This window comes from Callorhinchus milii, unplaced genomic scaffold (genome assembly GCF_018977255.1).
Source record: "Callorhinchus milii isolate IMCB2004 unplaced genomic scaffold, IMCB_Cmil_1.0 Scaffold11, whole genome shotgun sequence".
Classification (NCBI taxonomy): Eukaryota; Metazoa; Chordata; class Chondrichthyes; order Chimaeriformes; family Callorhinchidae; genus Callorhinchus; species Callorhinchus milii.
In genome coordinates, this window is record NW_024704752.1 from 3,593,669 (window position 1) to 3,607,571 (window position 13,903).

Consider the following 13,903-nt stretch of genomic DNA (forward strand, 5'->3'; position numbering starts at 1 on the left):
GACTGAGCCTCTGGCTGATGGTAGTAATGGTGCTTATTATTTTCAGGGGGAATGTAAAGTTTGGGTTAAAAAGAAAGTCATGTGGATTCAGCTATCCTCACAATGTAACCCAAGTCGGCTGCCGTGCCCTCTCATCGCTGATCAGATCTCATTCCTGAACAAAATCATTATGGAACCCGATTTAAAAGTAAGAGCAATTTCGTCGGTTTTCACCCACTCCATCGGAACTCTGGAACTTTTCCCTCTTTCTTCTGACTTGCAAATAAAAGCAATCAGAAAGACAAGTGTCAGCCCGGCTCAGTTGGTAGCACTCTAACCTCTGAGTCAGAAGCTTGTGGGTTCAAGCCCCATGTCAGCACTTTGAGCTCACAATCCAGGTTGACACTCCATTACAGTGCCCAGGAGAGCTGTCCATCATGATGAGATGTTAACCAAGCTCTTGTTCACCTGTTCAGGTGGATGTTAAAGATTCTGCAGCTTAATTAGAAAACAGAAGGAAGTTTCTCCTGGTGTCCTGGCCAACAATCTCCCAGATTCCGCTAGCCACAAATTGGTTACCCCGTTCACCTACAAAACACACAGTCGCTATGCTTTGCAGTATATCCTGTGAAGCACTTTGAAATATTTTGTTGGCCTAATAAGACAATCATATCAAAAGCCAGGATAATTACTATTATTATTTATTTTTCATTTTTAAAAAATTACGGAGCTCAATAGATTAGTTTTTTTTAACAAAGCAACACAAATTTACATTTATTTAGTGCTTTTCATGCCTTGTCCCGAGGTGCTTAACAATCTTGTTTTTCAAGAGCCTGTCTCTTTCCTCCTCCTCCCCGTTCCCACACCCCACCCAACCTTCGCTCCGAAAAGCTGCCCTACATGAATTGCACTATATAGATAGATATAAAAGTTGTGGTTATTGTTCACCCACCACCAGGTACGATATGTCCAAGTTCAGAAGATCAGGTACATCTGGAAGATTAATGAAAAGCAGTTTGTCAGAGTCGGGTGAGTTGGCTTGGCATAATGTTTCTGATTTACTGACACACAAACAAATAATTTCTAAAGCCAAGTTATATTCTTCCCTTATCTCCAGGGGACTGGAGGACAGCCACTCCTGCAGTGATATCCGTTCTAAGTTTGGCTCAGGATTAACTGCAGCAGAAGCAAACACCAGGTACTTAGTGGGAATGTCCCTCAGTTGAACAGTACATTCTGTAGTGGATGTGCCTAATAAAAGCATTGTTTAATTGTCCAGCTCTGAGTGGATGAATTCACAGATTGGAGTCCTGCAGCTCAGTGGTTCGAGCACTCACCTCGAAAGCGAGAGGACGCGGGTTTGATTTCCGGCCAGTTCGAACCGTTGGTTCCTTACTCCACACGCCTCTGTTTAACCTAGCAGTAAATAGGAACCCGGTTGTTAGTCGATTGACGGATCACTTTCTGGGAATAATAATCCTTTCAAAATCAATCAATCAATAAACACAATTTTAAAAAATAATAAAAATCCACAACTGTTTGTGGGACACTGGCCTGCTGCATTTCTCCCACAAAATGTACAGTCAATTCACTTTACAGTATATTCTCTGAACTGCTTTGAGACGTCTTAAAGATGTGATAAGACTCTATATCAAACGCAAGGATTATTATTACTACTATTATTTTGAAATGGATCCATTCCAAAGCAAATAGTTTATTGCAAACACTTGATTTTTCTTCTCACTTTAAATTTGAAGCAAAGCTTTTTTTTAACACCGTGTTTCTCCCTCTCTCCCCCACCCCCCCCACCCCCCAAATGCAGGAGATTAATATTTGGACCCAATACAATCGATATACAGATTATTCCACTTTGGAAATTACTTTGCAAAGAGGTAAACCTTATTTTATGCCATATTACAATTGGTAAATGGTTTTACCTACGCTGCTATGGCTCCATCCCTTCCCCTTTTGCAGCGCTTTGGGATGTCCACCCTTTGTGAAAGGCGCTATCTAAGTGTAAATTGTGTATGGCATTGTGTGGCATAATTCACTGCAACAAATTACATTTGTCTGGCACCTTTCACGTCAGGAGGACTTCCCAAGGCTCTGGACAGTCAGGGATTTGGACCCGAGCTGGGGGTTGGGATCAGGGAGGATGAAGGGTGACTGAAGGCGCCATCGAAGAGGAGGGTCTTGAGTCGTGCATTCAAGGAGGCAAGGGAGGGAATCAAGGTGAAGGGATTGTGGGATGGAGTTCCAAAGGGGGGGCAGAGAGGCTGAAGGCCTGACCAGCGATGGTGGGGTCAGTCGGGTGGGAGAACATGAACAGCCCAGAGGCTGCTGAGCGGAGGGAGTGGACAGGACTATATAGAAACTAAACTGGTAGCTGGCTTTTCTCTAACTTTCTGCTGCTTTCTTTTCCCCCCATAGGTTTTGAACCCATTTTATGTCTTCCAGGTTTTCAGTGTGTGCCTGTGGATTTCTAATGACTACATAGAATATTCAGTAGCTATTATAATCATGTCCCTCATTTCCATTGCCTTTTCTGTTTACGAAGTACGGCAGGTGAGTTTTACGTCAAACTGGGCACGAACAGCATCTCGCCTGCACGTACACAGTCACTACACTTCATCCAACCTCTGTGAATCGCTTCGAGCCTTTCCCCGCGTTAACATCGCTGTATCGACCGCGAGGGTTACTATTTTTATTCTGACTTAGCAATCAACCCACCTGTTTTCTGACTGCTAACCCCAGGAGGATTTCAGCTCCTGGATGTCAACGCACCCACATCACGTCATTGTGTTTCACTTTTGCTGTTCACAGCAATCGGTAAAGCTGCACGGACTGGTGGAATCTCACAATCACATGACAGTCACTGTCTGCAGAAAAGATGTAGGTGAGCAGCCTGCACGTCTGAGGCCAATGATGGTGTTTCTGAATGGTTCTCCTTCTGAGATCCTTACTCTGCCTCTGAAGCTCCAGGGTAGTTTCAGTGCTTAGCTGTGAGACGGAAACGATTTCGACCGAAGGCTTAATTCCCCCAAATCGCATGTTGGGGGACTAATATGATTCAGCTCAGTCAGTAACACTCTCACCTACGAACCAGAAAGTTGTGGGTTCAAGCCCCACGTCAGGACTTTCATCTCACATTAGCCTAGACTGATAATCCACCACACCGCTGGGGGGAGCATTGCATTGTCTGAAGTGGGCCTGAAGTGTTAGACTGAGCTCCTGTATGTGCCTGTTTGATTGGACATTAAAGATCCCAATTGGTCACTCAATTCATGGCTGTTTTATGATATTGCTATGCTGGAATTATCTCCCGCCAACAAAATACGCAGTCATTACACTTTACAGTATATCCTGTGAAGCGCTTGAGATATGAAAGGTGCTGTGTGAAATGTAAGGTATTTTTTAAGTCCTGTATTGTAGTGGTTAACATGCTTGTCTCGCAAGCGAGAGGATCAAGGTCAATTACCGTGTGGGGCACACAACTCTGTTTACCTAGCAGTAAGTAGGAACCCAGTTGTAAGTCAATTGGCTGCTTGTTTTCCGGGGGTAACAATCCCCTAAAAAAAATTGGTCACTCAATCCACGACTATTTGGAGGACACTGCTGTGTGCAATTGGCTGCCGAGTTTGGCCACAAAATACACAGTCACCCCACTTTACAATATATTCAGTGAAGCGCTTTGAGACATCTCAGCAATGTGATAAGACACTGTATAAACCGGAAGGATTATTGTGATTATTTAAGGTGGTCCAAGTCTGTGTGTCCCAGCCAGGAGTGGAGTGGTGTTGGGCTGATGGCCTTGCTGGTTCTCCTACAGGATATCAAGAGGTGCTGTCTAGTCAACTCGTACCTGGGGACCTTTTCCTCGTCACAGGGAACAAACGGGTGCTGCCGTGCGATGCTGTCCTGATCCAGGGAGGCTGCATTGTAAACGAGAGCATGCTCACCGGTAAGGCTGAGCCTTTTCATATCGCTGCGGGCAAAACCCAAACTGAGAACTTCTCGTACTTCATAACATCATTGGCGATGAAAGCTCTTCATCCCACTCGCTCTCCTCCCTCCAGAATGCCCACCCTACTGTCTGCTGTTAAGATATTCCCAAATCCCACCATTAAGACTTTCCCAATCCCAACAGTCCCAATCCACAACTGTTTGTGGGCACTGCTGTGCGCAAATGGCTGCCACGTTTTGCCCGCAAATACACAGTCAATTCATTTTGCAGCATATTCTGTAAAGCGCTTTGAGATGTCTCGAAGACGTGATAAGGCGCTGTATCAAATGGAAGGGTTATTAAGTGATGTTTGTTGGCCAGACGGGTGTCTGACACGCACGGAAACCCATCGCCATGTTTAAGAGTCTCCAAACCAGACTGGGAGTTCCATATATACAATATATACATGTGCCGCCTACTCAAGGAAAATTTCCTGGGTCTGGAATGGAAGGTGCACTCTCTCTCCCTGGAGTTACGCTTACTTAAGCTGGAGCGTATTAGACGCAGATTTGGCTAAAGATCGAGATGAGGGGAAGGGGGAGGTGCGAAGGTTGTTTGGTGTACGTGTGTTTGGGTGGGTGGGGGAGGGGCGGTGCCTCGGACATCGGCTGGTAGGGAATATAATGTATGCTGCGCTAATCGACACCAGTGAACACATCACATTCTTTGCACCATTTTCCTTTCACTTATTTCTTCCCCAAATTTCTTTTGATGGAGGTTGAATGAGTACTATTGATCCGGTGCCTTGCATCATGTTTGCAGGTGAAAGCGTGCCCGTGACTAAGACACCGTTGCCAAGTGTAGCTGGTCCTACCTCGTGGTGGAGTTCTAGCGCTGATCACAAGCTCCACCTCCTCTTCTGTGGAACTCAAGTGATTCAGACCAAGACCGGCAGCCAGGGAGAAGTCAAAGCAGTCGTCCATCGAACAGGTCGGTTTTTCTCTTTCCCCAAATCCAATTCGCTTTGATCTCAAATGTTTGCCTTGTCCTCGTCTCAGTTGGCAGCACTCTAGGTGTTCAAGCCCCATGTCGGGAGTCCAAGCCTACCCTGACACTCCAGTATTGAGAGGGATGTACTGCAATGTCAGAGGTTTCCATCCTTGTTGCCGGAGGGAGGGGGGCTGGAATCAGGGGTCAAAAAGAGAAAAAAGTTTCTCCTGGTGCCTTGGCCGGATAATTCAGATAAACAAGTTAATGGTTAATCTTGATCTGTGCAAATTATCTATTGCAACTAAGGTATACACCAACTTGCATTTATACAGCACTCTCCATGCAGGATAAAGTCTCAGAGCGTTTAGCAAGGGAGATGGGAAAAGAGGGATGACCATGGGGGCGGTCGAAGAGGTAGGATTTCAAGACAGATGAGGGTGTGGAGAATGAACTGATAGAGGGAGAGATTCCCAGAGGTATACAGTATTCAGGCACTACTCTTGAAGCGCTTTGAAACATCTCAATGACATGATCAGGCGCTGCATCAAACGCAAGGATTATCATTATTATTATAATATACTCTGTGAATCGCTTTGAGATGTCTCAACAACATGATAGGGCGCTATACTAAATGCAAGGATTATTATTATATTATTAGAATTGTTACATTACAATATACTTCTGTGAAACACTTTGAGACTCAACGACGTGATAAGGCACTATATTAAATGCAAGGTTTATTATTATCATTATTATGCTAGACAGGGGTTGAAATGTTTGCGAAGTGTTCAGAGGGTTGCTTATTATTCAGTCCGCTGTCAATGTGAATGTGTGCCCACAGGTTTCTCCACTGCCAAGGGCGAGCTGGTCAGGTCCATTCTGTACCCGAAGCCAATGGACTTCAAGCTTTACCAGGACGCCTTCCGCTTCCTCATGTGCCTCGGCGTCATTGCCATCCTGGGGATGATCTACACCATCTGCGTCTTTTTAGTAAAAGGGGTAGGCTTTATTCATGGCCGTTTGTGGGGAGCTACCTGCAGCGCAAATGTGGAGTCCACTCGCCTCACAAACGAGAGACCTGGGTTTGATTCCCTGGCAGGGTGAAATGTTGGGCAAGTTTCCTTCCTCCACACGCCTCTGTTTACCTCGCAGTAGGTAGGAACCCGGTTGTTAGTCGATTGGCGGATCGCTTTTTCGGGGGTAATACTTCCTTCAAAAAAATAAAATAACAAATTGGTCACTTTAATCCACGACTGTTTGTGGGACAATGCTGTGCGCAATCATCTGCCGAGTTTCACCCACAAAATATAAAGTCAATTTACTTTACAATATATATTCTGTGAAGACTTTTGAGACGTCTCGACGATGTTAAAAAGCACTATATCAAATGCAAGGATTATTATTATTAAATTGGCTGCTACGTTTGCCTATGACACACAAGGTCGCTACACTGTATAGTAAGATCCTGTGATTGCGCTTCAAGATGTGAAGGGCGCTGTTTCAAATTGTAAAGTTCATTTTTAATGTCCATCTCAAGAACTTCTTCTTTGACCCCATCTTCGACCTCATCTCCCCTCCGCACGCCTCCTGGGCTCCCACCATCAGCCCGGGTTCCAAGTCAGGTCTTTCAGGTGCTTCGGGAAGTCCTCCCGACATGAAAGTGCTGTGTAACTGTGAAGCTTTGTTTTATCCCATTATTTCTAATATTATTATTATTATTATGTGGAGTCCCATAGCATAGACGATAGTGCATTCATCTCGCAAGCGAGAGGACCCCAGTTCGATTCCCAGGCAGGGCGAAACCTTAGGCAAGTTTCCTTACTCCACTTCTGCTTGTCAAGCAGTAAGTACGAACCCAGTTGACGGATCGCTTTTCCGAAGGTAATAATCCCTTCAAAAACAAACAGCAATTTGGTCACTCAGTACATGACTGTTTGTGGGACACTGCTATGTGCCATTGGCTGTCATGTTTCGCCCACAAAATACAATCCACTTTACAGTATATTCTGTGAGGCGCTTTGAGATGTCTTAATGACGTGATAAGGGGCTATATCAAATGCAAGGATTCTTATTCTTATTCTTCTTACTCTATTCCCGAAAGAGATCTGTGGTTGAGATGGTGAAGAAGGCCCTAGATGTAATCACTATTGCGGTCTCTCCTGCCCTGCCTGCCTCCATCACTGTGGGAATCATCTATAGCACGAGACGGCTGAAAAAGAAAGGAATCTTTTGCATCAGCCCGCAAAGGATCAATGTTTGTGGACAACTGAACCTCGTCTGTTTCGACAAGGTAGGTCCCTGTCTCGTGTCTGGTTTAACCTTGGACCAGTTTACGCCAGAGGAAACCTCCCTTCCGTTACCTGTTGCTGCTGACATCTCCCCCCCACCCACCCGCACCCTCGCACTGTAAGCTCTACTTCATTCGTGATTGATGAGAGAAGCTAGGATTGTGCTGGATTGTTCTAGCTCTTCCAACGTCTCACTAGTTCTGGACAGGTGCCACTGGCTCCCCATCACTAAATGGATCGACTTCAAGATCCCCACTCATGTTCAAATCCCTTCACTTCCTGGCTCCTCCCTACCTCTCCGACCTCCTCACTCCTCACTCCTCAATCCACCACCCGGCACCTCCACTCGACTGGCACCGGTCTCCTGCTCGTTCCTCGCACCCTCTGCCCCACCATCGGAGGTCGCACTTTCAGCCACTACGCCACAAAACTCTGGAACATGCTCTCTGAATCCTTCTGCCTTGCCCCCTCTCTCCGATTTTCAAAGTCTTACCTGAACACCCACCTCTTCAACTGTGCTTACAACTAACTCGGCTCGGAGTCAGCACTCTTAAGTGCTCTGACATGCTATCCTGCAGAAGTGCAAGTTGTTGTTGTTCTCCTTGGAGCAGAGAAGGTTAGGGGATATTTAATGCAGAGGGGATTTGATAGAGTGAACAAGGAGAAACTGTTTCAACTGGTGTGTGGGTCGATAACCAGAGGACACAGACTTAAGATAATTGTCAAAAGAACCAGAGGGGAGATGAAGAGAAATGTTTTCACACAGCGAGTTGTACTGGAATGCACTGCCTGAAAGTGTGGTGGAAGCAGATTCGACAACAACTTTCAAATGAGAAATGGATAGGTATTTGGGGAGGACAAGTTTGCAAGGCTGTGGGGAGAGAGCCCGGGAGTGGGATTAATTTGGACAGCTCTTTCAAGGAGCCGACACAGGCACGATGGGCCGAATGGCCTCTTTCTGTGTTGTATAATTCTCTGATTCTATGATTGTATACCGAGCGGCTTAACTTTAGTTAAAAAGAAAACATGGGCGAGATCAGGAGACTGGCTGACCTCACGATCTGTCTGCACGGCACAGAGGTGGGGGGAATGGAGTGGGGGGAGTGTGGGGGGGGTGGTGGTGACTGATGTTGCGATATTTTCAACTGGATTTCGTGGCTTGCAGGTGGCAAGATCGGTGCCAATGGGCGATATTCTCGGAAACAGCTGATTACCCATTTCCGAAAATCGTCAAACCGTCAGATGAAGATTCAGGGAACCAAATGACAGCATTTTACCTTAAAATCTTTTTTTTCTCTCAGATGACGTTTACTCTCTGACCTATTCCTCGGACCTATTGCTCAGTCTTTTCTCTTGCACTGGGAAAAGGGCATTTAGTTTGTGTCACTGAGTAGAACAACGACAACAACAACTTGCATTCATATAGCACCCTTCACGCAGGGAAGCTTCTCGGAGCGCTTTGTGAATATAGGTGGCGTAAATCTCCTTCCTCGAACTCTCTTCTTGTGCTCTTTGCCCGGTTGGTGGATTGCTTTCTTGCTGCCTTTCCTCGGCGCTCCTTTGCTGTCAGATTTTGCGTCCACGGCCATCTTCCTTGAGTACAAACAACACAGAAAGAGTTCCCCCCCCCCGCATGTGTCTTTGTGTCGCTGATCGCCAGATTTGTGTTTTTCTTCCGTGTGTAGACCGGGACTCTGACCGAAGAAGGATTGGATCTGTGGGGCCTAGCAACAGTTAAAGGGAAAGGGTATGTAAGCCTTTTACAGTGATTAATTGACATGTGTCATAGCTTGTAGTGAAATGTGGAGCCCTGTGATGTATTGGTTAGAGCGCTCTCTTCGCAAGCGAGAGGATCCGGGTTCGATTTCTGGACAGGGTGAAACCTTAGACATGTTTCCTTACTCCACATGCCTCTGTTTACCTAACAGTAAGTAGGAACCCGGTTAGTCAACTGGCGGTTCATTGTCTGGGTTATAATAATTCCTTTAAAAAAATGCTATGTTTCACCCACAAAATAAACAGTGAATTCACTTTACAGTATGTTCTGTGAAGCATTTTGAGACGTCTCAAAGAGGTAATAAAGTGCGATATCAAATGCAAGGATTATTATTATAATGTACACTGGAATCCTCTCTGTGAGATAGCTTTGTTCCAAAAATGAGAGTGTTTTGAGCAGGTTTGTCCTTTTGATGAATGGTGTGTTGAAGGCGAAACAGATATTAACCCTGGTGTCACCTTGTGCAAGGACCACCCCACACCCTGGGGCTTCAACACACAAGAATATTGGACTGGGGCAGTGAGGTGGATTGATGGTCTCTTTGTAACTGTTACCGTGTAAAGAAAAAGAGTCATAAAAAGGCTTTTTAAGTCCCACGCCCCGATCTGCCCCACACCACAATTCATCCACTCCATACCTGATCTCTGGAATTCCATCCTTCCTCACTCCACACCTTCAAAACACACTTTTAGGTCTAATTTTCCAATTGCAATCTCGCCCCACCCCCCACCACTCCCCACCCTTAATTCTCCCCTCTGCCTGTGAAGCTATTTGAGACTCCCTCCCCCACCACCCCTGATCTGAACGATGCAATGTAAATGTAAATTGTTCTTGTTCCCATTAATTATAGTTTTAAACAATGAAACCATCCACTATGCCCTTGCGTGACAGCACAGACTTTGTTATCTTTCATTGTTCATTACCGATCACCTGTTTTAACCCTCGATTTCCAGTTTACAGAGCATCTTCCGGTTCAGCGGCAGAGATATCCTTCCATGGGGGCCGTTTTTTGGGGCTCTGGCCAGCTGCCACTCCTTGAGCCTTTCGGACAACAATCTCCAAGGTGACCCACTGGACCTGAAAATGTTTGAAGCCACTTGCTGGGTAAGAGAACGCCTTTGACAAAGATGAAAGTCTAACATGTTGAAATCTAGGCAAACAGACTATCGATATCCACCTGGTTTAGACCTAGCACTCTCGCCTCCAAGTCAGAAGGTTGTGGTTTCAAGTCTCACGTCAGGACGTGGAATCACTTAGTCTAAACTGACACTCCAATGCAGCACTGGTCAGAGATGCCGTCCTTTGGATGAGATGTTAAACCAAGGTCCTGTCTGTCTGATCAGGTTAAAGATCTCTTGGCAATATTTGAAAAAAGAGGGAGTGGGAAGGTTCCCTATCCCCAGTGACAAATCTGCCCTTCCAAGTCCTGCCATCGAGCTAGACTGGGTTGTTATGTAATCAGCAGTGCCCTGGAATACTGCGTACTCACCTGGCTCAGGAACAGGACTACTGAGAGACTGCCACAGAGGGTCAACTCAATACTGACATTCTGTTGCCAAGAATTTGAATTTGGAGCAAACCAAAGTACAGTAAAGGACTAAACTGATGCCTGAAAGTTTCATAGAAAGTTTTGGCACAAAAGAGGGGCATTCAGCTCTTTTGTGCTGGGTTGTCTCTCTGTAAAACCTACCTGGTTTTAGTCCTTTTATCTCTTTTATGTCACTTAAACCCATGGCAGGAAATCGATGAAAATCAGCAGGACGGAGGATCAAATTTCTTTATTGTCAAGCCAGGACCCAAAGCCAATAAGGTGCGTTCAAGAAGGTCGACTGTCGTAGAGTTTGCTGTTTCATAAAGGCACGATCTTACAAACAAAGTTAGAACGGCTGGAAGTGAGATTAGGAAACAGTTCCCACACAGGTTGAGGAAACATGGATTGCACTACCTCAGAAAGCTCTAGGGGCAAAACCAAATGTGTATATTCTGGTGCTTGCTCCCCCGCTAGAGCTCTCTAATCCCATTCCCCAGCTCTTTCCCCCATTGTGTCTGTGCTGGTGTGTGCTCTCCCACTGGAGCTCTGCTCCCCACTTGTCATTAACCATACTCTCACATTTCTATTGTTCCTTCTGTTTATTTGTTGTTGTTGAATAATTCCTCTCCATTGATCAAAAACCCTCATCGTTTTTAAGACCTTGACCAGGTTTCTCCTCAACTTCCTCTGTTCCAATGGTCATTAAAGGTCCAGGTCCACCTGAGCTGATAAAGAGGACCTCGGTGTAACATCTCACCCAAAGGATGGCACCTTGGTCAATGCAATGAAACTGCTCACCCCAGGAAACTGCACTGTGTTGGCGAGTCATATTGAACTATGCGCTCTAGTCTCAACCCGCTACCAACTGAGTTCAAATGGAGTCCAAGCGATGTATTGCAGAGGTTGTATTGCCTTAATGCTAGAAGGAATTTTGTATGTTGCAGGAATCGGTCCAAGGGATAATTGTGCTGAACCAGTTCCCATTCTCCTCCGCTCTCCAGAGGATGTCAGTTGTAACTCAGTTGGTTGGAAGAGATAAATTCACCGTTTACCTGAAAGGGGCACCAGAGACAGTGGCTGCTCTCTGCATCCCGACCACAGGTATGGAGTTCGGAATCTTGCTCAAAGGACGCCTCGCTCAAGTCTTACAATTAGCCCTGACACATCCTGATCTAGGCTAATTCCTCAGAGGAATTCTAGAGTAGAAATGAGGAACATACATTCTAGAATTTATTGGAGTACCTGAGGCAGCCATAGCACTTCACAAGCGATGTTGAAGCCAAGCCCATAATGCGACTTGGATGAGTATTCCTGAGGAAAAAATTATGTTGACGAGTTTGGAGAAAGAACGGGGGACTGGAGGAGAGTGGAGAACTCCAGTGGGGGTTTGAGCACCAGCACAGACACGACGGAGGAAAAAGTTTCATGTAATACGTACATTACACGAGACTACCTTAGGTTGACCCGAGGAAAAATCCGTCACCAACCAAACAATCCCTTCAGAAAAATGCAGGAACTGAGCATACTCCCTGCAAACAATCGCAACTCTGTTTGATTTCCACCAGATCAGCATTCGCCGAATGGGGGGGGGTGGGGGTCAAAAAGTTAAACCTCTCCTGCCTGTATATGCTTAGCTGCCATTTAATCCAGAAATTAGCAAGAGACAAAAAAAAAGAAATTCCACATATTAACGGTTGCATAATGGGTCTGCTTTATAGTGGGCGGAATCCCTTTTAAATATTAGCCTTCAATATAACGGGTAGAGCACAATTTTTCCAATGTTTATCCTTTTTACATCCCCGATAGGTAGTGGTGAGGTGTACTGTAATAATAATTATCCTTGCGTTTGATACAGCTCTTTTTACATTGGGTGAAAGCGCATTCATACAAGATTTTACAGTCGCGTGTAGTGACTGTGTGTGTTTTATGAGCCTGTCACTGGGCTGACCAGGGATCTGCATGTTAATTACAGTCCCCCGGACATTCTCCACTGAGCTCCAGCGCTACACAACACAGGGTTTTCGGGTAATCGGATTCGCATACAAATCCCTTTGGAACGGCAGAGTTGTTCCGGTCACGAGTCTAAAGAGGTGAGACGGAGATCGTTCATTGCTCCGGTTGTAATATAACTCGATCCAAATCAAGGTTGTGTTAGTGAGCTTCTTTATTTGTCGAACACCGGAGAATCCAACACAGTGATCACTATAAAGTGAGGTGACTGCGCATTTTCTGGGCGATCGCAGGCAGCCCAATCTGCGCACAGCGACTGCTCTGAAAACAGCAGCGAACTGAACCACCGATTTTTATCTGAGGGGAGATGTATGAGTGTGCGTATGTGTGGGGGGGAAATTATGGCCAGGGCACTCCCTTTCTCTTACTGCTCACATCACAGCAGAAGAGCCAGTGAATCTTCTGAGACAGGAAGGAGGCCATTTAGCCCATCGTTTCCACCGCGAGTCTCTGCGAGAGCTACCCGGGTGGGATCGAGCTTCATCTTTGTGCTTCATGACTGATGCAGTTCTAATTTCTCTGAGTTACTATCCCGGGTGAAGTTGTTATTTGTTGTCATCGTCAGGGAGGAGGTGGAATCTGATCTGGTTTTCTTGGGTTTTCTGATCCTGGAGAACAAGCTGAAAAGCCAAACCATCCCAGTGCTCGAGGAGTTACTCCGAGCCAGGATCCGAACGGTTATGATCACAGGTAAAGGCCGTGCCTTCAGCCCTGACCCAGCAGATTGCCCCTGCCTCAACCCCTCGCCTCGCTGCTCTGCCTTCATCTCTCGCCTTGCCCCCTCTTCAGATCGCACCGGAAGACTCTTCCACCGCGTGTACGGTCACCTCACCTCTCTCTACCTGGCATTAAACTACTCCATTGTTAAGCGCTTCAAGACACAACCCCACGTGAAGTGCGCTGTATACATGCAAGTTGTTGTTGTTGGTTGCTCTCCCGATTCTAAGCATCTCCGGGCGACGTACTGTTGGCGACTGTCAGTTGCTCGGATCGCTGGTTTTGCTGGCTCTCTGTCCTCTGGGTCAGCGGGTTGATGCAAGGATTATTATTATTATTATTATTATTGTAGCTTTAAACTAAAGAACCTTTTTCAGGCGAATGTTAAAGACACAACGACACTGTTCCAAAAGGGAAGAGTGTTTCTCTCTCCTGGTGTCCTGGCCGACAATCCCCCAGACAAAATGAGTCATTAACTTCGTGTTTGATTGAGGGACATCTTGCACAAATTTCAAAAAACGCCATAGGATCTTTAACATCCACCTGAACAGGCACACACAGGACCTTGGTTTAGCATCTCATCCGATGGGTAGCACCTGTGACAATGCAACACATCCCCAGCTCTGCACTGGAGCATCATTTTAGACTGAGTGATTTCAAGTCCCGAC

At 46.0% G+C, this 13,903-nt stretch overlaps 1 protein-coding gene across 1 annotated transcript in view; it reads left to right on the forward strand.

The window, feature by feature from the left end:
* Window positions 1–13,903, forward strand: part of LOC103184433 (probable cation-transporting ATPase 13A4) — a 29,663-nt gene that overhangs the window by 7,424 nt on the left and 8,336 nt on the right. Inside the window, exons 3-18 of the mRNA XM_007902424.2 lie at window positions 47–187; window positions 938–1,008; window positions 1,097–1,177; window positions 1,802–1,871; window positions 2,410–2,544; window positions 2,803–2,875; window positions 3,809–3,940; window positions 4,745–4,912; window positions 5,754–5,911; window positions 7,014–7,202; window positions 8,886–8,947; window positions 9,931–10,081; window positions 10,716–10,787; window positions 11,453–11,609; window positions 12,481–12,598; window positions 13,084–13,208. Of these exons, the coding sequence (XP_007900615.2) occupies window positions 47–187; window positions 938–1,008; window positions 1,097–1,177; window positions 1,802–1,871; window positions 2,410–2,544; window positions 2,803–2,875; window positions 3,809–3,940; window positions 4,745–4,912; window positions 5,754–5,911; window positions 7,014–7,202; window positions 8,886–8,947; window positions 9,931–10,081; window positions 10,716–10,787; window positions 11,453–11,609; window positions 12,481–12,598; window positions 13,084–13,208 (1,903 nt within the window). The remainder of the gene's footprint in view (window positions 1–46; window positions 188–937; window positions 1,009–1,096; window positions 1,178–1,801; window positions 1,872–2,409; window positions 2,545–2,802; window positions 2,876–3,808; window positions 3,941–4,744; window positions 4,913–5,753; window positions 5,912–7,013; window positions 7,203–8,885; window positions 8,948–9,930; window positions 10,082–10,715; window positions 10,788–11,452; window positions 11,610–12,480; window positions 12,599–13,083; window positions 13,209–13,903) is intronic.